This window comes from Pararge aegeria, chromosome 9 (assembly GCF_905163445.1).
Source record: "Pararge aegeria chromosome 9, ilParAegt1.1, whole genome shotgun sequence".
NCBI classification, from domain to species: Eukaryota; Metazoa; Arthropoda; class Insecta; order Lepidoptera; family Nymphalidae; genus Pararge; species Pararge aegeria.
In genome coordinates this window covers 8,915,437-8,940,734 of record NC_053188.1, presented here as the reverse complement: position 1 = coordinate 8,940,734, position 25,298 = coordinate 8,915,437, and the positions used below count along the sequence as shown (strand labels likewise).

Genomic DNA, 25,298 nt, shown 5'->3' with positions numbered 1-25,298 from the left:
AGATTTTAAACTGAGATTTTCGAGGTTAATCAACATTTCTTAAATATATTTTATTTATTTATTCCCATCTTACATTTTTGTCATTACAGGAAAAAGTTATCCTAATACGACAATGCAGCATGTTATGTAAATTTTAATAATATATATAACTATAGTGTATATGATAAAATCCAAATCGCTATATTTGTGAGTTCACGCAGAGTTAACGGGTAACGGAGTTAAAATTAAAAATTAATATAAATAAAAGTTAATTAATTAATTATATTAATTAAATTAAAGTTTATTATAACTTTTTTTAACGGGTACATACCACGATAATATGGATTTGTCGATATTTCGACGCAGTTGTTAGATCGTAATCACGACGGGACTGCATATTATCACTGCGGGACCGAATATTATCGTGGTATGTATTCGTTGAACTATCTTTAAGAAACGTTATCGCGCTATTCTTTTCATTCTGAAAATCGTAAAGTTTAAGTTTTACGTTTACGTGGTCCCCGTAAAGTTTAACTTTTGATATGTGTCACAATTGTTTTGAGTACCGAACATGGACACCAAAAATTCCGAAGGACGCTGGACAGCCTTGCGAGTCACCAACATTGCAAACAGGTCATAATCATAAACAGTTAGTTACATTCACAATTATTATGTAAGAAAAAATGTTAAAGATAGCCATGAGAATAAAAAAACGATTACAATTTAAGCATCTGGCACTTGATGATACTAGGGCAACTCGTAATTTCTGACATTTGCTTATTATACAACCGACCGTGGCGAAAGTGAAACGTGCCGAGTAATAATGAACTTTTGTAGAGAAGCAGACTGCACTAGCGGTGCCCATTACGGCCGAACATTTAAATGGCAATTCATACTTGAGGTCATCTTAAATTTTTAAAGCTACTCTCTGATGCCCGCGACTTTTTCCGTGTAGATATTTTTACTTTCACGGAAAAACTACTTAGGACCAATGTAACGCTTGAAAGTAAACGCAAACTAAATTCAGTTTGAGCGTTAAACTGATTAAACACTTGAAAGTGTTGCAAAACTGAATTTCCAAGGGAATTGTGAAATCAGCTTTTAGTGTATTCCACGAATTCCCAAATTCCAAATTTAGTTGTTTTAGTTATAAAATATACATAGTTACATAAAACAAAAAAAGATTATTATAATTATGTGTCGAGGAGTATGATATAATTAAATGTAATGGTTATAGTTTCCATTGTAAGCACTTTATTTTAAATTGTGCATGTAATTCATATAATCGTAACCTTTTACTAATGTAACGAGCTTATGATATTATATTTGTTAAAACTAAAAAATTAACATAACACCGAAAAGAGATTTGCGAGCCTAGCCGGGGCGAAGTCCTTTCCCTGGGAGGGAGGCTGAAGCTCTGACCACTAAAGTCAGACCAAAGAGGGCGCAGCAGTAAGCGCTGCGTTTCTAAAAGGTCCCGGGACAATTTGTGAACTAATAATTTCTGAATTTTCTGTGGTCTTGTCTGGTGGAAGGCGTCGGTCGTGGCTAGTTATACACTACCAACAAAGACATGTCGCGTTGCGGTTAAGCGTACCGATACGGCGACCCGTAGAAACTGACTAGAGGTATGGGTTTATTATAACTGCCATACCCCTAACAGGTAAGCCCGTTACCATCTTAGACTGCATCATCACTTACCAACAGGTAAGGTTGCAGTCAAGAGCTAACTTGTAGTGGAAAATGGAATAGTTTCAAAACAAAGAGAAGCCTAACAAAGTATAATATTGCACCGAAGTATTAATAACAATTATAACTCAACTCAAGGATTACAGTATTGTGTTTACATTCGTATTGGTCAACATTGTAACAATATACAAATATTATCATTGAAAGTGAGCGAATAAAATATAAAGTGAGATAAAAAATGTATGCTTCATACAAGTATGAAATATCACAATATTCATATGCCACGTTTGAAACATCTATTAGCGATTTAATACGGGACCGACGCGGCGGCTTACTGTCCTCTCCAAGGCAAGGGATAGGCAACGAAAATCCCCCATATTCCGCGATGCCTAGTAAAAATTCTTTACTGGGAAAATGGGGTCCAGGATTCGAACTCATACAATAGACTCTGACCATACTATACGAGTAAAAAACAGGGGTAAACATCCTATTTTCTGTTGCCGTGCGTTCTCAGTTGGACAAGTTAATTATATCCTTGTCAGTGGATATTATCGGGGATTGTGTACAACTGAAAAACGTTTGTGTGATTAACATGAATGTTTTTTAGTGTTTGGGTGTTTACCTGCATATTTTAAATTATTCATCAGTCATCTTCGTAACACAAGATACGCTTAATTTGGGGCTAGATGACGATGTATGTATTGCCGTAGTATAAAATAAATAAAAATAAATATACTACGACAATACAAACATCGCCACCTAGCCCCAAAGTAAGCGTAGCTTGTGTTATGGTACTAAGATGACTGATGAATATTTTTATGAATTATATATACATAAAAACATATATATAGAAAATACATATAAACACCCAGACACTGACACACACTTAATGCTCATCACACAAACATTTTCCAGTTGTGGGAATCGAACCCACGGCCTTGGACTCAGAAAGCAGGGTCGCTGCCCACTGCGCCAGTCGGTCGGTATATTTATTTAATAATTATTTATCTGTAGTTCAACTAGGCAGCACAGGTTCCGCTGACACCTATACCATAACGAGGCATTCAAGTAAACTTTACTTGCTACGATCTTGTTTAGAGAGCTTGGTTGCAATGATTTCATCTTTACCGTGAGAATGTTGGATCAACGCAATAGATACGACTGTTTAAGAAAGAATAAGCTATTGAATCATTACTATTATTACTCATAAACGGATAATACTTGAAGTTCTATAAGTTTTTGTTTTCGAACGACTACTATATATAATACTACCAGCTGTTGCCCGTGGCTTTCTACGCGGTTTTTTGGTTTTTTATGAATGCTGCGGGAAACTTATATTTTCCCGGGATAAAAAGCAGCATATGTGTTAATCCAGGGTATAATCTATCTCCATTCCAAAATTCAGTCAAATTGGTACAGTAGTTTTTGCGTGGAAGAGTAACAAACATCCATCCATCCATCCATTCAAACTTTCGCTTTTATAACATTAGTAGGATTATTATGAAGAATAATTATGTAAAACAATTGTGTAAGAAATCATTTACCGCAATTATTCTCCCAAAAATGCAGAAATAAAACCTCCCTTGCATGTAATTTTTTTTTATAATTTGCGTGCAATTCTTTGTTTTGTAATATAATATGTATGGTTTACTTTGTCAACAAACTGATTCTTTTCCTGTTAGGGGTTCATATACTTGATGTGTACGATTAGAATGTTAAATAACACGAGTCTACTTCCAATATTAAGCTTGTTTAGTTGTTTTCTTTGCATACCTTTGCAATACATTGGTTTCAGTCAGGAAAGTATTTTTATTTATTTATTAGGTAACTATGACCCATCTACACTATAACATAACAGAATAATTAAAAACTAAACTAGATAAAAAAAAAACTTACATTAAATATTAATATGCAATATACAAAAAGTTACAAATTCAAATTTCTGTGTCCAGGCAGCCCTACGTGGAGTTTAATATACAGCTTGTAAATCGGAGAGTCTATCGATTTCGTATTTTATTAATGGTAAAATTAATAAGATATAGTTTCTTTATTTTCCTTTATAAACCACGCTAGTCTTCATTAAATAGCCAGCCAAGAAAGTAATAACATACATTAACACACCTTGAGCTAGCCTGTATATACCATTTATAGACTTGTAAAATACAGATTTAGCAATAAAAAATAAAATTTCACTTTTCCAAACATGTTTTTTTTTGTTCCTTTATGTGCAATAAATAAATAAACAATGCAAGAATATCCACTATGGGAGTTCTAAGTATAAAAAACTCACCCTGTAAACTGGGAGCAGAGGCGGGTGCGGAGGGTGCTGAGGGTTGCGGTGGAGGCAGACGTCTTCTCCGCGGGACGTGAAGCCCGGGTGCTGACGCCGCCCGCGTCGCTGTACGGAAACCTGGTGCCCGGTACCGGGCCGATTTCACTGGTCCCGCCGGCACAGTGTTCGTGCCCGTGATTGAAGGTAGGCGAGGTAGCGACCCGGCGCGCTGTTCCTCTTCCGACTGTGGGAAGCAGTATATCGTTTCAGTTACATCTAAAGTTGGAAAGTCGACATTCATAATGTCCAGGGACAACCAGGACAACACTTATAGGTATAAAATTAGAATCAAATTAAATTTTTCGAGATCTATCAATAAAAAAAAGCAATTGAGAACGAATCAACATTATACATAAAAACAAATTGTAGAGTATAAAGTTAATCATAATATAAAGAAGGGGGACTATGGGTCCCGGGACGGCTAAATTTACATTAAGTCCCGGGACTGTTTATTTTTTATGTTTGTTACCTCAGAATTCCTTTACTTACATCTACTATCTACTAAATAAATAAAAATAAATAAAATAATAATATTTTTTTATTTTTATAGGTTTTAATGATGGACAAAAAACAAGGTTGTTTAAAATTAAAAAAAAAAAATTTCAGCATAGTATGTTTTTATAATTTTTTTAATATTTGCAGGGAAATATTACGGGAGCTGCTGGTGGATTAAAGTGGCAAAAGACCGTAGTATTCAGAACTGTTTATAAAGAACCTACGTCCAGAAGTGGACGTCCATTCGTTGACGTGATGATGATGTCACACGACGTATTTTAAAAATAGGTACGCAGGTCAATAAAGCATCTGTCTCAATATAAAATTACGCACAACGCGTTAGAAGCACGAATGAAGTCTGCTATAGCGGGTTCACATGGTTCGATTTTTGTTAATCAATCGCATAACAAAGATTCGAACGGTCTGAACAGACGTTCAATCAAATAGAGGCTACATAAAATCGATTCAATTAAAGATCAACACATTTCAACTTCTGTTGATTCAACTCTCTTGTTGAAAGCTATTCGACTCATCTGAACATGTCAATGTTTAATTCGCCTTCAATTTGAGTATGGTTCACGCCGAGCATGCACGCTGTTTTTTTTTCGGATGAGACTAAAACTGCCATGTTGAATCAATTTTAATCGAACCGTCTGAACGTGTTCCCTCGAATTCGTTTTCAATATTTTTTTGAGCAACAAATATTGATTATCTGCAATCCAACCGTGTGAACCCGCTATAACGCAACAATATACATATATAATTTCTTGGGCTTCTTGGTTTTTGTGAAAAGATTGACTAACTGCGTACGTTCTTACCTGCCTATTAAAGGCCTAAACACGCGTCATCTACGCGTGCAATTACAAATACTCGAAAAAAATAATTGCACTAATAAGAGCGAGACTCTTAATTAAAGGGACAGCTCTCCAGTGAATCTTTGTTCCCGAAACATATAACACTCTATAACAACATATCGACACTAGTGTTCCGTTTTCCTTCAGTCGACTTCAACGCGTTCGAAGCTGCATAGATATCAATGAGAATTTTTAAAACTTGTGTACGTATTTACATGTGTCGGTATGTCTCAAGAAGATATAGGTACCAAGTTTTTTGGCGTTCATCACAAATATTTTCTTTTAAATATTAATACCACAGAGTAAAATAACAGACGACTTCAAATAAAACCTTTATTTAGAAAAATAGTTGTAATCGGAGACTACGTAACGCTTCGACGCTGTATTTACGCTCACGCTCATCTTATTTTAGCATTTAACGCTCCAAAAGTAGTATAACTTTAAATATATTAGAAAATCGCTGTAAATTCTATAGTTGTTCCCTGACACGCATTTGCTTTTGCGCAGATCTATATTACTTATACTACTTTTCTAAGAGACCCAGAAATGGCTCAATAATTAGGTAGATATCGATGATTGTGTATTATGTAAATAAAGAGTTAATGACTGTGTGTATGAAGTCATTCAACCCATATATATATATAAAGCTTGGGTATACTATATATTGCTCTAACTTCGTAGCTAAATATTAGTTAGACTGTGAGATAGTTTTTTTTTTTTTATTAACTTAGTTTTCTTACATTATCTTATTTTATATGCTTATAATTAACAGTTTCGTAAGATACAATTTATGAAAAAGAAAAGTACAGCCCTGCTTCTGCGATTTGATACATCGGCCAGGCTGTTCTTCCTATACACATAGATAAACTAAAACTATAAAATTTACACACTTATAATAATTATTACTAAAAATTTTTAATCTACTAAGTATTGTTGAATTTCTTGAGGTCACTCAGGATGGAGTTTACCATGTCGGTGTAAGATTGCAAGGCAGATCATAGTGATAACAAATAAAAACTTTTATTTACCAACTTGTTTAATTTAAGTTTGCGTTAGTTTTAGTTTTATTGGCTCTCTTTTACAGTTTATTTGGATTTTTTTTTTTTTTTTCTCTTTTATTTAAATTTCTTTCTTAAATTTACTCGGGCGTCGCGGTTGTTTGCTCAGTCGGATACTGGTGCAGACTGAAAATCAGCGCTGAGCATTGTTGCTAATGCACAGCATAAGGCTGAGTTTGCGGCCATTTGCCATATTGTTAATATTAATGGATGATTCTTTTAGTTATTAATCTTGTATTAGCAATAGTGTATGGCAATAAAGGATTTTTATTATTATTATTATTAAAAACCCGGCTAAGTTTGTTGTGGGCTCTTCTTAGACCAGGGCGCGTTTGGAACCCTCCTAGCTTTAGTTCTAAGTTAACAAATGTGTCTGTTGCCCCCAGTGCCTTTGGGGACTTATTGGTATTGTAATCGGGTCTGTCCATTGTCCGCAGTATAGTTCTCGAGTTTGCGTGCTAGTGTTCCTTTTTATCGGATTATGAGTAGCTGACTAACCCTAATGATTTAAACAGCGTAACGCGGGCTTGTTGGCGAGTCTCGGAATGAGGCTCTGCTAGGAAGGTTAAAGGAATCGTCGGCCTGAGGGCGCCTAGTAAAAAGCTGAACCTCGGCTCAGGCGACGATTGGAGTGACGGGGTTTCGGTCGGTGATTAGTCCGCAAACCTCCGAGGCCATGACGTGAGTCACGTCAGTATGATGGATTTTCAGTAGTAATCTGATCGTAAGTCGTCCTCTTGTTCAGAGACGCGTTAGGTTGGGTGAGTAAAAAGAAGCCGCAACTATGACAGGGTTTTGATGTCGGATGGATTTCTCGAAGAAAATTTTCAAGAGTTTTTTGAGATATTTAGCGAAAGTGGGAAGTTTGAGATATCTGTGAAGATCGATGTTGCATACAAACCAGGGGCAGCCCTAACGGTTTTCCCTGGTTGCGCATGAAGCGGTTTTTTGAGTCTGGAATCTCTGATACGCGGAGGGAAGGCCTTCTCTTGTTTTTCCTCTTGTTTACGTTAGCAATGTTACGTAGTGTCTGATGGATTGGTTTCGGCGGACATCCCCTGGCGAAGTAGGGGCTGTGTTCGAAAGCGTTCCCGTGGCGTCAGGCGGTGAGTAGGAACACCGTGGGGTTGGAAACAGTAAGAGTCTGACATAACCTTCGTGCGTCCCCGTGACGCGGAGGTATCTAATCTTATTTTAGTAAAAATTAATGAAAAGGATTTGTTATGAAACATTATCAGGGTAAATTTATTGGAAAAAAATTGACTTAATGTAAAATTGTACTTTACATTTTTCTTGTATAAAAATTACCAATGCTAATTTTAAGTCGTAATTACTAATTATTACTTGTAATTAAGTGCGTTAATAGATGAATACATTAGAAAATAATTATTTAGACATAATTTGTTTCTTGGTCTTGGAATTAATTAGTCGTATTAATATGAAGACGAAAGTTTCACTAACTAATAGAGCTAAAAATTTGAAATCTTGACACCTACCATGACTAGTATAGTTATATAATTACTCAGTCTTATTACCATCATTTTAAAACTTAGACACATTTTATGGCCCACCTTATGGTAAGTAGACGATGGGCCATTAAGCCTTTTTGTTTATTTTCAAAGAACCGTATGGAACTGTGCACTATTATATTTAAGAGTACGAACTTTGTTAATACCAAAGCGAAGGATATCAAGAAACAAATCTTACTTAAGAAAGCTTAGAGAAGTAGTATATAAATAACTTCGTAGTGATCTCTAGCAGTCGGTTATCTGAACGATAATCCATTAGTTGATCAAAGAAGTTTGGAGGACATACTCGTATATACGCAGTTATACACAACAGATGTCTGTTGAATGAAGGCCAAAACTATATTTCAAGGTTTTGTTGAGATAAGTGAGTGACCCTGATCATAATATTGTGTTATAATTAATGTACAAAAAACGTGATTATAGTAGTTTGCTACGAAATACTGTATCGTTGGTATATATAGCATAAAATCCAGACAATAGTCCTCCATAGATTTCTTACACTGAGAAATACATTGCATGTAAATTACTAGAACATGAGATTAAAAAAATGCTTAGTTTAGGTATTTCGAAATGTCGTTGTCATAGTACTTTACGTATAGGCACATCCGTAAGAACCTTATTGTCTCAACTCGCAAATGCATCATTGTTTAAGTTTTAACGCATTTGACGTGCAGTTATATTAGTGTGCACATCGGCATCGACTGTACTAAGACTGCAGAACGTGAAGAAAGTTTCTACTGTATCCAAAAAACATACAATCGGCTCTAAATTTGACTTGTATATACTACAAGTAATAAGGTGAAAAAATAATAGACTCGTTATTTTCAGACTTTTGATTTGTCTTTGAAGTAGCTGATAACCACCTTAAGGGTTGTAATAGCGTCACTGGAACTCGCCGGGTTTGGATAGTTTGGGTTTGTTGGAATAGGGTTTAGTCCGCCATGGGTAAGACCCACTTCCGGATGACGTCAGAAATAGCGTTGCGTTATTCTATAAAGCGCAAGTTATCTGCTAACTAATGCAAAGATCTTGTCCGTAAAATTAATAAGATACGAGTATTTTATCAATAATTATTATTATCACGTAGGTAAGTGTTTTCTATATAATTCGATATCTTTGAAAAGGATATTCATATTTAATTTACTAATCAGCTATCAACGATCAGAGCTCACTTGGAATAATAAACTTTAATTTCATTAAGTTTTCCCATTTGAGATACGAAAGCGATAACAGATTTGTTACCTAGAATCTTTTTTAAGATTTGGTAAGTAGTAATTTGTTACCAAAACACATTGAATTTAAATGAAAACTAATTCATATTGAAATAAAAATAAAATAAATATATTACAATACACACATCGCCATCTAGCCCTAAAGTAAGCATAGCTTGTGTTATAGGTACTAAGATGACTGATGAATATTTAATATGCATAATAATTCTAATTGTGAGAATCGAACCCACGGCTTTTGACTCAGAAAGCAGGGTCGCTGCCCGCTGCGCCAATCGGCTGTCTAATTTAAATGAACGTAAGGTTTGATTTTTGTCCTTCTTTCACGCAGCAACAGGCCAATTTTTGCATAGAGCTAGTCTATGGGCTAGTGAGTGGCATAAGTTACTTAATTAAATGTAACAAAGGTAAATTAATAAATCATTTGAGATAAAATAACTGAGCGGGGATTGTTAAAATTGAGTATTGGTAAAATACACATGTTAGTTCATACGCCGACAAATCTATTTGGTATGTCATTAAGAAACTAATTCACTTATATACAGTAGGTACCATTGTATTATGACAAGTCCTTCATTTTGGATCATTAATCGCATATATAACATGACTAGGGTACACGCGAACAGATTTAGTTATTAATTTATTATACTTAGTTAAACTCTTACCTCTGCATCGGGCGCCGATGCACGTCTTCTCCCTCGCCATAACCGATCTTCACTTCCACTGATTGCACCACAACTTCTGGAGTGTGATTTCTGTGCCGCCAGCTCAGCCCCAGCAGGGGACCTCCTAGCCTCACACCTATCACCACCCAACGTTCCCCGCGAGTCCGCAGCAAGCAAAGCCGATTCAAAACTACCACGCCACGAAAACCTTTCACAGTCACTCGCGACACTTCCCCTGCTAGCCGTAGCCTCGAGAATGTCATGAGATCGACTACGGGCTAACGCACCTGGTTCGGACGCACTGTCGTCATCTGTGCTCGGAGATGCACCAGCAGACACCTCGTGCATCAAAGCCACTAATCTCCCGCCAATATGACGCATAACTTTCCCAAATAACGGCGGGGAACCATCTCCTGCCCTTCCCAAAGTCGCCGCCAGTCTTTGATAAGCGCCTACCGCATCCCGCTCCAGTGAACCAGCATCACTGTTACCGCGATCAAACTCGTCAATTATCACGCGACAACTTTCAGATATTTGCTTTCTTAACGCTGACCTGTTAGCCGTGCCTTCTAAGTCGGAACCCGCGTAATCTGACGAGTCATAGGAATCACTCCAAGTGTCTTCGCTTGATAAATATTCAACAATTTCGCGCACCTCCTCGTCTCTAATACCCGGAACTGTTTTCATTAACCTTGTTAACTCACTTTCAAAATAAAGTAGTTGAGGTGGTTTAGGTGGTTTCGGGGGGCTCTCTGCGTTAGGTGATGCCACCATGGTTGAAGTCTTAACGTTAGCGTTATTTACCATTTGCTTGAAAAACTGTCGCATTTTTGTCATCATTAAATTCGTTTCCTCGTCAGATGACCAGTTATTAAAACTATCTTTTCGTGTTAATGGACTGGGAGGGGGTCGGGAAGAAGGCGGTCGTTCAATACGTTCGTCTATATCCGGCCTGACCTCCTCAATTATTTCTTCTAATTCAGTTTTTGGCTCATGCGATCTTGTAAATTCAGAACTTGAATCGCCACTCCTTAGCAAATCATCACAGCTGCCTACAAATCCGCTATCTCTGCTTGTTTGTTTCTTGGATTCAGAAAGCTCGGACCCAAGAGGTGGGAACTCAACACGCGGTGTGGATCTACCATCCTCACCCTCTGACACCGACCTTGTGTCATCGCGAGCTTCTTCTGGAAACTCGACGGACTGGCGTCTCTCATCAGCCGGTGACCCGCGCGGCTTCTTGTTTTGTTTTTTCCTTTTTGTTTCACCTTGCATGTCGAGCCTCTCGAGTGACTCGTGACGATCTTCGGTTTCAGTGCTTGAGCCGTCTGAGATCTCTTGAGGATCTTGGGACGGCTCATCACCGGTTAAAAGGTTATCTAAAGAAGAAGAATGCGATCTAGGCGTACCTCGGGCGCGAACCAATCGTTTTCGCCTCTGTTCTGGACTTTGTTTACCTTCACTATCACTTCCTACACTTCCAGATCCGTCAGATTCGCGTCTTTCTTGAGTGAAACCCATAAAGCCAGACAAAAAATATTTTTCTAACCGTGACGACACTAATTCTTCACTATCACCACTTCGTTTCGGTTGCTCGGTATCAACAATGGACTCGCCACCCTCACTGCACACGCTAGACGTTTCCGACACCGGGTCTTCATCGTCTCGAACGTTTCTTCCGTCGGCTAAACCGTAGAAAAAGTATTTTTCTAGTTCAGTCGCCGATATCGGCCGCGTTTTCATCGTGTGCTCGGTTTCGCTCTCTTCGCAACTTTCTTCCACAATAGTATGCAAGGTAAAATCTAAGGAACGCCTACAGTATGCGAACTCGTCTCCACGGGTGGGCAGCGTCGCCTCGTCTCCAGAGTCCGAGTCGGACGGCGAAGTGGCATCGTCGTCATCGTGGCTGACGTCCTCGACCCACGAGTCGTCATCTGCGAGCCCCTCCTCGAGGCACACGACCGCCGAGAGAGTGTCGGAATTACTAACAACAGTCACTCCACCCGAAGGTTGCAGCGACTCGTCGTCTGATAGTGATCGTTCGTTTATTTCGTTTTGTTCACCAGCGCCCGTTTCCGGCTCGTCCTGCGAGTTCGTGTGGTGCACTATAATGTCACGCATGAGCCGCGTCGTGTCTGACGTGACCACGGAGACACTGTCGTGCGTTATCATAACGCGGCTCGTAAATCGCGCTGCGCCGTCCGTTCCGGCCGTGCGCGAGCGGCAAACTGTTGTCGCCACAGGTGCGCCCGCACTCCCCTCCGTCTCGGCGCAAACCGGCCGCGAACCGTGCATTTTCTCCTCCCCTTGATCCTCCATTAATTCTTTCTTTAATAATTCACTGAGCGTACGTTCGATACCTTTGAACAAGTCTATTTTTTCTACGCTCGGTGACGATGAGGTCGGCAGACTTGTTTCCTCTTGTTCCGGTGAGGACGACCGTTTTTTCAGCTGCCCTTGAGATATATTAGAAGCTGATTTATCATTATGATAAACACAATCAGACAACTCGACTGATACTTTTATGTTACAATCCGAGTTAAAAGAGTTGTCTAATGAATCGCACTCGATATTTTCGGGAATTCCACTAATTTGGGTATTTTCTACGTTAGTTTGATAATCTAAGCTATTCGTATAGTCATCACTTAGCGTGTTAAAGCTGTTAAATTTTTCGCAGACCTCACTTCGAAGCATGTTTTCATCACAAAATTTAATAAAGTTCGATTTTCCCGACGAACTTTCACTACTTTCATCACTATTGCTACAGTAAGAAACCACAGGATAATGTTCTGAGAAATTCACCGTCTCCAAAATAACGATATTGTCATTATTATTTTGAGGCACATTTTCATTGCATTCTGCTACCATATTTAAGTCATTATGCCTATCAGCGGCAATCATTTCTAAACTGTTGGATTTTTTGTCATAAGAGTCGTCGCAATCGATACCACTGCTGTCGGCATTATCTTCCATATCCGAAGACGAATCTGCGGGATTAACGACGAACACACGCGAAAACTGACCCCCGCCGCCTCCTGAATCATCTGAGTCTTCATCTGTTGTCGCCGGCTCCTCGGGGGCGCCACTTCTGAGATCATAACTTCTACGGGCGACTCCAACCTCCGAATCGCTTGAATTAGCCGATTCGTTCGAAGACGGAAACGCCTTCTCCGCTTCAAGGTGGCCCGGCATTGTGTCAACCGATTCCAATAATACGGACACAGAGTCCTCGGCGATCACCTTGATTCTGTCCACCGTTTCATGTTCAACTGCGCGTTCGATATTCTTATCAACATTATCGGTATCGGTCGAAGTAGGTACCTGTATCTCGGACTGTATCGCCTTATCGGTACGCTCTACGGTCATTTCGAGTCTATTCTGCGGAAAAGCGGACGCGGTAGCGGCAGCGGAGACTGCAACGGCTGCGGCCGTCGTGAAGCGGGCCAGAGCCGCCGCATCGAGGGGTGGAAAGCCGGGGTATGTGTTCCAGTGGGGTGTGGGTGGCGTTACAGTGGGGAAGGCAAGAAGTGCCGGCCAAAGCGCTGCTGGCACTGGTACTGGCACGGGTACTGGGACGGCTACTATGCGAGGTTCGGCGCCGCAAGAGCAGGTACGCTGGCAGACTTGGGGCGTGTGCTTGGTGGGTGTGGGTGGTGGTGGTAGCGCCGCCGCGCCCGGTTCGAAGTAGTCCCAGTCGCAGTCGTCGGGCGCGGGCGGTGCAGCGGAGGACGCAGTCGAGGCGGAGTCCTCCGTGTCCTCGCGACACGATGAGTCGGAACTGAGGAATACGAGGCGGTAGTCCTCGGGACGCATACGACCGGCCTCAGGTTCGCTTACTTCTCCCTGTTCACAGTTGACGCCCCAATCTGGAAATTAAAAAGAAACGTTATTATGCACAGATATTCACAAACACGAAAATAAGCATCTTTACATATATACTTATATCGATACCATCTATAAATTATGGGACAAAAGAAGACTACAATCCGACGTTTTAAAAGAGTAGCTCATTTCAAATTATATATTAGCTTAAAAGGTTGCGCCCAACTTCGCATTAAAAAACCTCGGCCAATCGTATCTCTATACAGGCTACAAGTAACATGGCCGCAGTAGTAGCTCTTACTATATTTTTGTTCATTTGTATAAGCTTAATTTCAAATAATCCCAAATAATAGCCTGTATTTATATAGATGAATGGAATATAAAGTACGAACAAAATTTACATTATTCTATTATTACACGTATCAACGAGCAAACAAACACGACTGTGGAATTAGTATTCAGATATCGTTAGGCGTTGATTATGAAATCAAATACTTTATGAATAATTATAATACAGGTATAGTTACTATGTAAACAGAACAGGTTATCTCCTGCTAATTAACTAGATACAAAATCTGCATAATGTCATCAAATAAATTTAAATACATATAGTACAGCCAAAGAAATTCTTATACAAGTTTATACAGAGTAAATACGAAAAGACTTTTTCACCGCGATAAGAGGAAAGATTTTATTTTGTTAAGCTCCGAAACTACAGGACCGATTTAAAACCTTTTTTTAAAATAGAAACATAAGTTATCAGACAATAACGTAGGCTATTTTTTTTTCTTAAAAAAAGTCCAATAAGCAAATTTTTCCTATAAAAAATCCTAGTTTGGCGCGTCGCTACTTACACGTGGAATATGATCCTACGAGTATATGTTAGACCATATTCTTAGACCAGGACGCATTTGGAACAGTCGTAGCTTTAGTTTTAAATTTGCGAATGTGGTTATCGCCATCATCTCATTACCGTGTAATTCTTATGTACGCATCAAAAGTGCCACCTATGGGCTTGAGTAAAGACTTTTTTGACTTTAACTTTGACTTTTATGATTTATATTATTGTCCCAATAATCTACGTGATAATTCTATTAAGAGCTGATTTTTCCTTACGATTTTTCAATTGCCACTTAATCGTAATCTCGCGAATTGAATTTACGTTCGGAGGTGTTCATAGAACAAATCTATCAAATTTAATTCGTATAACATCAATTTAATGTAACTACTTTACATTAAATTACCTGTGTATGTGTGTGTATACCTATGTATTAATTAATTTTCAGCTCACGCTTTCAATATTATTTCATATATTACCAACAACAACAACTGGAATTAAAGCTTGTTAAAAGTTACTCACAACTCGTTTAAACGAGCAGCTGAGTAATGGGTATTCAAAAAGCATTAGGCGTTCACTTGCAGGGGCAAAGATGATACAAACATTATCTACGTGAATAATTACTAGGTAGGGATAATTACTAGGTATTTGTTTTTATTCCACTACAATTTCGCCCTTGACTGCAATCTCACCTTGTGGTAAGTGATGGTGCAGTCTAAGATGGTAGCGACTAACCTGTTAGGGAGTATGGTGGACATATTACTAATCGGTTTCTATGCGACATCGCACCGGAACACTAAATCGCTTAGCGGCACGTCTTTGTCGGTATGTAAACAAAACAGGTTCTATAATGCTTATAGGTTATATTATAAATAAGAGTAAGATGGCTTCGCGTTCTTCGTGCTTCAACGTGGGGTTAAGGCCGTATTCCACCACGCTGGCCTCCTGGCAGTGCGGATTGGTGGACTAAATGCACCTTTGAGAACATGATTGAGAACTCTCAGGCATTCAGGTTTCGTTACTATGTTTCCTTCACCGTTGAAGCATGTGATATTTTAATTAACTTAAAACGCACATAACTTAGTAAAGTTATGTGTAGGTCTAGGTGGGATTCGAACTCGGCGGCCCGAAAGTGAAGTCGAATTCCTACCCATTGGGCTATCATCGCTTTGTTATACACTTCAATATCGGAGAATAATAGCGAATAGCTCAAATAGCATACATTAATTAATTAGATAGGTATGTTGCCACAATGTGGCTGGTTTTCTGCTCTGTAGTAGAAAGCACCACGGATGGGTGGCCTGCGCGCCGTGACTCGAAAGCGAGATGCAACACGAACCATTATTACATTTTGTTTCCTACTTTGACTACAAACGCAAAGGCGGTTCAGCTAGGATGATGAAAATGACGAAAACGTTTCGATAGTTCACATAAATCATATCTACATGGTTTCTGCTTTGAATAAAAAAGCAAAGCAGTTTGTAAGGATTCGTTACAGTTTTGGCACGACGCGATTTTGCCCAACCAAGGGTTAGTTTGCGATTTGCCTGTTGTCAATCTTTTTATTATTGTTTAGTATTATTATTCTATACTATTGATTTCAGTTAAACAAATATTTTGTGAAGAGCATCTACCGTTTCGACAGAATTGAGCTATTATTGCGAGCTTTCAAATCTTAGATGTGTTATGTGTTAACAAATTAATTAGGTCAACTTTTCTATGACTACGATTGCAAACCTTCAAATCTCTAAGGGTATTTATTTTTGTTATTATTATAGACCGCAGGCTATGGCGTGTGTACGAATATCAGGTTTGAAAAATGGTAGCTAGGTCTATTTGATACTGTTTTAATACACGAAAACTACTCTACGATTGCGAGCTTGCAAATTTTATACTATTAGTACTTATATTTTTTATTCTAACGAAGTGCTGGCTGTAGAAGTGTGTACGAATTTGAGGTTTTAATCAAGTAATTAGGTCCCCTTTACTCTGACGTTAGAATATTTCGATACTGGAAAGTGATTTTACAGTGCCGTTAAAGTATGTTGGCACTCGATATCGAAACCCTTAATGTCGGAGTCTCTCTATGGTCGTTCCTTATCACTGAAGATCGTGGTACTGGTGAGATCTCAACTTCGCGTTGGTAAACTGTCTCCATCGACTTCTGTCGGAGTAAAATTAAACATATCATGGTTTTTTTTACAGTTCAAATCGTTCTTATGACGACCTCCCAGGCAGAATGTATGGGAATTTTTAATTTTTAAAAATTCTTTGGTCTGGTCTGGCGGCTTCCATCATGGCCTGTTACCACACTACCGACAAAGACGTGCCGCTAAGCGATTCGGCGTTCGAGTACGATGTCGCGTGGAAATATGGGTGCCGTACTCCCGAACAAATGAGCCCGCTACCATCTTAGACTGCATTATCAGTTACCACCAAGTGATATTGTAGTCAAGGGTTAACTTGTAGTGGAACAGAAAAAGAAAAGTTCGCACTTCCGGTGCTCTTGGACGTTTGTGTGCAAATCTTGCTTAGTCTTACCTCAGACTTGAGAAAGAGGAAGAACGAGAAAAAGGTGTGTTTGAGATACATTTTTGTCTTTATTACTAACTTTGGCTTAGCAACGTCAAAGCAGGCTCTATAGATTATAACATACTTATACAGGCAGTCAGAGCACTGTTCGAGAGAAATGTTTGTTGTTGCAGTAGGTATACATAGTAAGCGCCGCTGGAGCGTGTTATATAGATGTATTTCATGTACTTTACTCGAAAATGTTTCTTAAGATTTGGATATTTTTTTTTGATTTTATGTAGCAAAAATGTTTTCTTGATTTTACGACATTTTTTTAATTTCTAACTGGTTAACGTTTTAAGTATCTTCCGATTTTATAAAGAAGCAGGCCGAGCGAAGCTTATAATAAATCTATTATGAAAATTAAGCTTAATTTGCTACAGTCCGCGAAAAGCAGGAGAATCTGTACGGTGTAATTTATAATTTCTTCAATCCTTATACTCCACACCAAACAGATCTTCGGCAATGTACCCTCTACGCACGTTTCGCTCCGAAACCGGAGCATCCTTAGGAGATGTTGAGTTTACAATGAATAACTTTACAATTATTCATTGTAAAGTTAACAGCTCCTGAGGTTCAGAAGGCAAACTCAAGCGAAAAGAAGCCAGCAAGATGAAAGTGGAGCCGGATGTTTCCAAGCAAGGTCAGGTAATATCAATGGACAGGTAACATCAACCTAGTCAATATTATTGAATTCAAATAGAATATTAATAATATGGTAATTCATATTAATTTAGTAACATCGTTAAAATTCGTGACATGCAGTTATGACGTAAATACTTCGGTTGAACATGGCATCAATTATGTTACAAGGCCAAGTCTAACCGCGGGCAATGCTGATCTTTTTCTTGTCATATGATCTTTTTATACCGTGTGGTGACGGCAGAACAGAGTACAGTACTCTTCTCTCCACGAGTGTCGTACGAGACAACTAAGGGAAAATAACACAGAACGGATAGCAGCGTCCTCAGTTATACTACTATCATCTACTGCGATCACCAAACCGTCTGCCCAGCGTGGTGATTATGGGCAAATTCTCCCTGGATCCTCGTGTGAGAGGCCTTTAGCCAGCAGTGGACTATTGTAGGCTGTTTATGATGATGAGGATTTCTATGACATTTTACAGCTAGCGTTTGTAAATTTTACGGCAACGGGAGAGCCGTCTGAGTAGCCTTAGAAACACTATATGACCGGATATGCCTTTTAACTGATACAAAAGAAACCGACCAAACTAGTTAAGGTGCAACTAAACGATATTGAAGCAAGTTTTTGGACGTTGGCGCTGGTCCAAGGCTCCCGCGTGGGCCGAGAGAAGGCAGCGAGGTCAGGCTAAGGCGATTATGTTTGTCCTTTCTTCATGGATATAACCTAACCTATCGATGGCTATTAGGCAGTAAGATTTAAAACCAAATGTCACTGCGTTAAGATTCAATTACACGGGCAATTATTATGGGCAACAAATGCGAGAGATTTGAAGCCATTAGTGGGAGAAAAACCACGAATCGCTTCAGCAATATAGCTCTGAACTTTCCCATACGTTTTATATAATTGCATGGAATTTGGAACACTCCTAGCTATAGTTTTTAACGGATGTACATAATTATCACCATCACCTAACATTAATGGTAACATGTTAAAGGTATAAGGTATACATTTAACATGTTACCATGTTCATTTTTGAATTTTGAATTTTAATTTGAATCTCAATGATACCACTTTGTTATGTATTTAGCCAAATTGTCTTTTTTATTCTCATTCAATTACATTTAAGTTTGTTAATTCTGTACGTTACATCTGTTAAGTGTATATATATAGTTTATATTTTAGACAAAATTCATTTATTTCTATTAAGCCTAGTTTATAAGGACTATTGAAACGTCAAGTCAGTCTGTTTGTAGTGACTCTTACCCCGGTTCGGAAGGCAGATTCCAATGAGAAGAGCCGGCAAGAACTCAGCAGATTGCACTTTTCCAACATCATTTTATCATATTTAACTATCTTTAGAACTTTTCTGTTTTGTGAGAGATGAGAGCGGAGTGGCCTGCTTCCAAGCAGCCTTGTCGTTAAGGAATTCATCAATCGTGTAGTATGGTGGCATGTTCGCATCCTATCTATTTTAGGTTGTCATTTATGAAACAATACAGAAATTAAATGTCTGACTCTTTAGTATTAGTGGTGTCATTGGATTCCTTGTATTCCTAATAAAAACAATTATCTTAGTGTATCAATATTATTTAGCAAAAGTAAAAATATGTTCTTGCGTTGAAGAGAAATTTTATATTCCTACTTGGACTTTTACGCATGACAAGAACGACTGGCAGATGCTTAGGACATTTAAGTTTCTTTTATTTTTGCACAGCAAAACTTTATATTTAATAAACGTGTGTAGAAGAACGGACATAAAGTATAGTTCCGTAATTATACCAATAAAGAAATTAGGTATAATGTAGAACGGTCATAACTCGTGTTTTAATTGACCCACTTGAGAAGTAATTATGTTGTGTATATAGTTTTATACTATGTTCTACTAAATATAAATAATCTATTTGATTTGCGGCAAACACTGACCTCTTATCAGACAACACAGGCAACGTCTCACTTTAACAGGTGTTTCAAGAAGTTAAACTTTCAGCACTAAAAACGTTTCCAAATTTAATCCATGGATAATTTGGAGGATGCAAGTATCGTACCACGTAATCAAATCAGGAATGAAGAGAACCGTATAGGAACCAAAGTTACTGACATAGCTCAATGAGTTGTTAAGCTACAGGGGCAATGGACTGGGCACAATACTCGGAGAACCGATGAACGTTGGTGTATACAACGTGTTGATGAATTACAAAACAATATTGATGGATGTATAAGTTTATTTCATAAGTAATCACGTTAAAAAGAGATTAAATCAATAGAAGGTATTAATTTTTCCATTCAAACGAATGCAAAACATTCTTATTGTTTACGTATGACAACCCTATTGAAGATAAAAGACCGACATACGCATAGTACCTACCTACGCTCCGCGACGCGTACCTAATAAAGTATTAATTTTGCATGTGATGTAAGGGCTGTATCTGTTTTTCTTCAATAAAACTATGGCAGTGGTATACTCAAAAATTATTAGGTTTTGTTTTACAGCTAAGTCTTAGAGACAGTACATAATGTACCTCTAAAGCGTGTGAAGTATTATTTCGCTTTTAATTTACACGTTGTAAAATAAATATAGCGACCTGGAATAGCAACCTTACAAAGGTAAGCACAGACTTGGTAGAACTCAGTCTAGGTCGACAGACGCTGGTTGCAAGCGGCACAAGACCGTGAAGAACTCCCCACAAATGACTTATGTCCAGCAATGGACGTCCATAGGTTTGACATGTTGTTGCTGAATGCTGATGAAGCGATATAAATGTTAAAGAAGCCTTATTATTGTTTTAAAGCAACAATTACACAAGATTTTCTTGATGTTCATGCTCGACAACCAAGCTTTTGTCTACGGAACCCTAAGAACTTGTATTCCAATGAATTCACCGCAACTAGTCACGAAATCACTCGATTTAAATGGGTAGAGGTTTTTCTAGGCCATCTTCAGTCGATCTATGCCATAGTAACAAACCGTGATGCTGGCTACCTTACGTCACCTTCCTCAGCCCATGCCAAATTGATTGCGTATTTATAAACCGTGTCTGAACCTATTTTATGGTATGGAGCAATTTTGCAACAAAACTTGGAAATATTTTATTAATAACTAAATATAGATGGCGATGATAGCCTAGTGGTTAGAGCTTCACGCACCTTTAACTTTTCGGATTTATAAACCGTGTCCGAACTTATTTTATGGTACGAAGCAAGTTTGCAACATAATTTGGAAATATTTAATTAATTACTACTTAAATATAGATCGAGGTGATAGCGTAATGGTTAAAGCACGCACCTCTAACTTTTCGGAGTTATGTGCGTTTTTTGCTATAACGGTTAAGGAAAACATAGTCATTCTCCATCTGTCATCTCTCCATTCCACCTCATAACGTTCTAAAAGGCTCGTAGTTACAGTCTATCTAGTCTATATCCGCAGTGGGAACCGCACTTCTTATACTAAGAAACACCCATAGTGAGCCACCGATAATGGCTTAACAAACTATTTACGTAATTCGTAAGCCACTAGTCGCTAATATAAAATACGAAGCAATAAATATAGAGATCAGCAAGCGAAAGGAGCAACAATGTAGGTTCCTAATAATAACCTATTACGACCAAACTTGCAAGTCGATTTGATTTTCAAACTATCTCTCCTTCATAATTTATCTGAAGTGAACGCTATTATAGGCAAATTACAGTTTATCAACATTATACTTTGATAAATTTAGATTATTCCTTGATGTTATCTTATCTTTCAATTCACACAGAAATGCGGCGATTAACTTTATTGAAAACAAAATCATAAGTAAATAGGCAGTTTCCTACCTACCTATTCATTTTAATGCTTATTTGTATAATAGTAGAACAACGATCATAAAAGTTAACGTGATACGCACCTCTAACTTTTCAGAGCGTTGTTCATTTATCCAATTTAATATCACTTGCTTTAAAGGTGAAGGAAAAATCGTGAGGGAACCTGCATGACTGCTAGTTTACGATAGCAAGATGTTTTCAAACGCTTGTGAAGTCTACCAATTCTCCCTTGGCCAGCAGCGTGGTGGACTACGGCCTAAAGCTGCTGATATCGAAACTATATTTTTATTGCAGAAAAGAGCTGTAATTAATATATAAACTTAAATCACGCTAATCCCTCCGTGAGAAGTTTAAAGAAATAGGTATACTAACTGTAGCTTCACAATATATTTATAATATTATAATATTTGTAAGACAACATATTAGTCTTTATAAACAAAAAGTGGATATAAACACTTGACTTACAAGAAATGGTCATAAATTAGTGACATCTGCATATCGTCTGCGAAAGGTACAGAAGTAATTTGTGGGATTGAGTATACGCTTTTACAGAATGATTCTTAAGGTAATTTTGGACCTACCAATGCATAAGTTTAAAGAATATGTAAAAACACATTTATTACAGCGAGGTTACTATAGAATTGATAAATTTCTTAGTGACAAGGTTGCTTGGAAGCATCCGGCTCCGTTTTATTCTCTCACAAGATAGAAAAATGAATGTTAAAATGTAAATTGGTGATGTTGGAAAAGAGCAACTGGTGAGTTTCTTGCCGACTGAATCTGCCTTCCGAACCGGTGGTAGAGTCACTACAAACAGGCAGACTTGACGTTTCAAAAGTGCCTTTATTAGGCCTACTTGAAATATTTAATTTTTTTAAACCCTTCTCATTCTTATTAGGGGATCGTGCCCCGTAAATGATTGATAATGTCACTTATGTCATTATCAATCAATGTGTGAAGATGTGTGTGGCGAAGTTCATAAAACAATCCATTCAGATATTAAATATTCCCCATATTTAATATCTATGGTTTTAGCTATAAACACTTTTACGCACATGATCATAAAAGAGCAGTTTTAGTCCTCTTACATCTAAAATAAACAAGAAATACAAAGGCACGAGTAGTATATTTTCCAAGTACGTAGTTAGAAAAACGAAGTAAGTAAATGGGGTGGCTGGAAATGTAGAGCATAGCCCGGTATCAACTTACACATAACATACAAAAGAAAGTACTTACATACCCAAAGCTGCTAATCCACTTAAAGGTAACACGAAGGGTTTCATTTTCTAATTTAGTTACCAAGAGTACCAACCTAACAACTAAGATATTGTTACACTATCCAATTACTCTTTCCGTACCTAAGTAACTTACATTTTACTGGACGTACAGTTTTCCATATACGGCTTCTCTAATTCACCTTTTTATTTTAATTAAATATTTGATTATTTTTAAATAAGGACACTATAATAAATTTAAAATAGTTTTGTTTACATCGAAGTAACGTCAACAAAATACTGTAACGGTTACAAAACACACTGGCACATTTTAAACAACACAAAACTACACGATTTTAAAATATGTGGTTTTTATATTTGAGTTTCTGAACGTGTATTTGTTTCTAAGAAAATGTATCTATTTCACTTTTTCTCGTTACTTTTATTTGTTTACACAACATAAGAGACAATAAACTTTGACAAAGTTGAAAAAAGTTGTGCATTAAGAATGAATAGTTATTGTAACGGACACAAAACACAAAAAATAAATATACAAACAACACGCACAATATTTGAGTTAGGAAATAGGTTTAATTTGATGGAGTTCAAATTTGAATTCGGAACGTGTATTTTGTTTAAAGCGAAATATATCTATTTCCCACTTTCTTGGAACTTGTATATATTTTGTAAAGACAACATAAAGAAACAATACACTGCAACAAAGTTAAAATAGTGATGTACCTAAGGATAATTTGTAATAGACGCAAAACACACTGGCACAATATCAATATCACAAAACACACTGGCTACAATATTTGAATTTGGAATAAGGTTTATTTGTATGTGGTTTAACTTTGAGTTTCGGAACGTGTATTGTTTGCGAGCGTGTGGTAGGGCTCGAGGCTTGGCGCGGGGCTGAACGCACAGGCGGATGTGCGCAGGGAGCCGGCCGACTGCTGCGCTCACTGCTTATAGTGATGCTACTTAACTCGTTAATATATTTTTTATCGAAGTTCTTTAGTTGAATTCGACGTCTTTTTTTTTACTTTTCTACTACAAGTTAGCCCTTGACTGCAATCTCACCTGATGGTAAGTGATAGTAGTCTAAGATAGCTAGCTTAGCGGCACATCTATCCCATCCCACCAGACCTCCCACCAGACAAAAATTTTGAAATGACAAAATTATAATGGCACATTAGTTTGATAAGTTCACTCTTTTAAGTTTTATTATTTTATGTTTGTAATTTAATTTTCGTTTATTTACGTTTCCCTGGAAAAGCTAATAAATAAATAATTTGTCGCTCTCTTTTTTCTCTCTTTTTACAGTGGCCCAGCGTCGACAAGGCGCAGTAGTACCTACAAATCGCGTCTTTTACAATACAATGCACTCTTTCTACTTCTACAACGTTGTGTCTTTCTCTCTCTAATGGAACAAAATGTGCTTAACAGTGACGCATCCAAGACATTTCTCTCTCAATTTAATTTTAATCGCCTTTGAATAGTTTCACTTGAAAAAGAAAATGAGATACTAAAAATGAAACATCAAGAAAAAATAATAATATTAGGTAGAAAGTTAGTAAAAATAAAAAGACAAAATGTCTTAATATTATCGACAACGCTTTATCGAACTTTCTGGTAACTAATGTCGTGACTCACTGGCAATGTGAACGCCAACAACAAAACGTAACACTAAATAGTAAAAAGTCGTAAGCACCCCAGTGATGACTGAACAAAAAAGCAGCTTTACCTCTGTCGAGGGCCAAACTTTGCTGCAAAAAAAACAGGTAGGTACAGATTACCGGCGGTTACGACTTCTCTGATTCGCCAGCACTATCGGAACAATGAACTTGCAATGGCGAACTAGACTAAACAGCTTGCGAGGTAAAACAGTTTTGTGTATACGTCGTATGGAAATGATGAAGTCAGTGATTTGACAAATTTCCGGGGGATATTTTAAAATTCTACATGTTTTTTTACAAAAGTAACGAAAGATCACCTTCTTTCCGTACCCATTAGAAAATAGCAATTAGCAAAGCAATTACATATCGTTGAAAGTCGTGTTGTTTTAAACTTTTAAAGCGTTCATTTAAAATATTGAGAATTTACCGCCCAATTAGCGTAACTGACAAATTAAAATTATGACATTTTATTGAAATCTTTTTTGGAAAAGTGCCCAGGGTGGTTTACAGATTTCACGTGGGCATACGTGGCATGATCGCGTATGCAAAATGCTTAAACAACATTGCTTTAACAAATGTCCTTAAATATTATCATTGCTTGCTGGCAAAGATTCCTGGAATTATTACACTTAATTAACTAACGAATATTCTTCTATTATTATTACGAAAAATGGAATAAGAATGCAAAAATAATAAAGCAATTTAAGTAGAAGTTAAGTACAATTTAGCGTTCTAGCTGCTTAAGCGAGTATAACATTATTGGTATATCACTAGATTTGTTGTATCCCCGGGGATTGCACGAAATTACGGGTTTTTCAATTTCCTGCGACATAATATGGAACTATTGGTTTGCTGTTTTGTTTGAGTAAGTAACCAGATGACTGTTTACGCACACACG

General features: G+C 37.6%; 1 protein-coding gene across 4 annotated transcripts in view; it reads right to left on the bottom strand.

The window, feature by feature from the left end:
- LOC120626139 overlaps positions 1 to 25,298 on the bottom strand; it is a 102,702-nt gene that overhangs the window by 34,655 nt on the left and 42,749 nt on the right. For 2 of the 4 annotated variants that reach the window (XM_039893437.1, XM_039893439.1), the window contains exons 3-4: positions 9,831 to 13,696; positions 3,959 to 4,184 (exon numbers count right to left, since the gene is read on the bottom strand). In XM_039893437.1, coding sequence (XP_039749371.1) covers positions 3,959 to 4,184; positions 9,831 to 13,696 — 4,092 coding nt within the window. Of the gene's footprint in view, positions 1 to 3,958; positions 4,185 to 9,830; positions 13,697 to 22,747; positions 22,803 to 22,878; positions 22,898 to 25,298 lie in introns of those variants that run through there. The other 2 variants (XM_039893441.1, XM_039893440.1) reach the window with 2 other exon arrangements.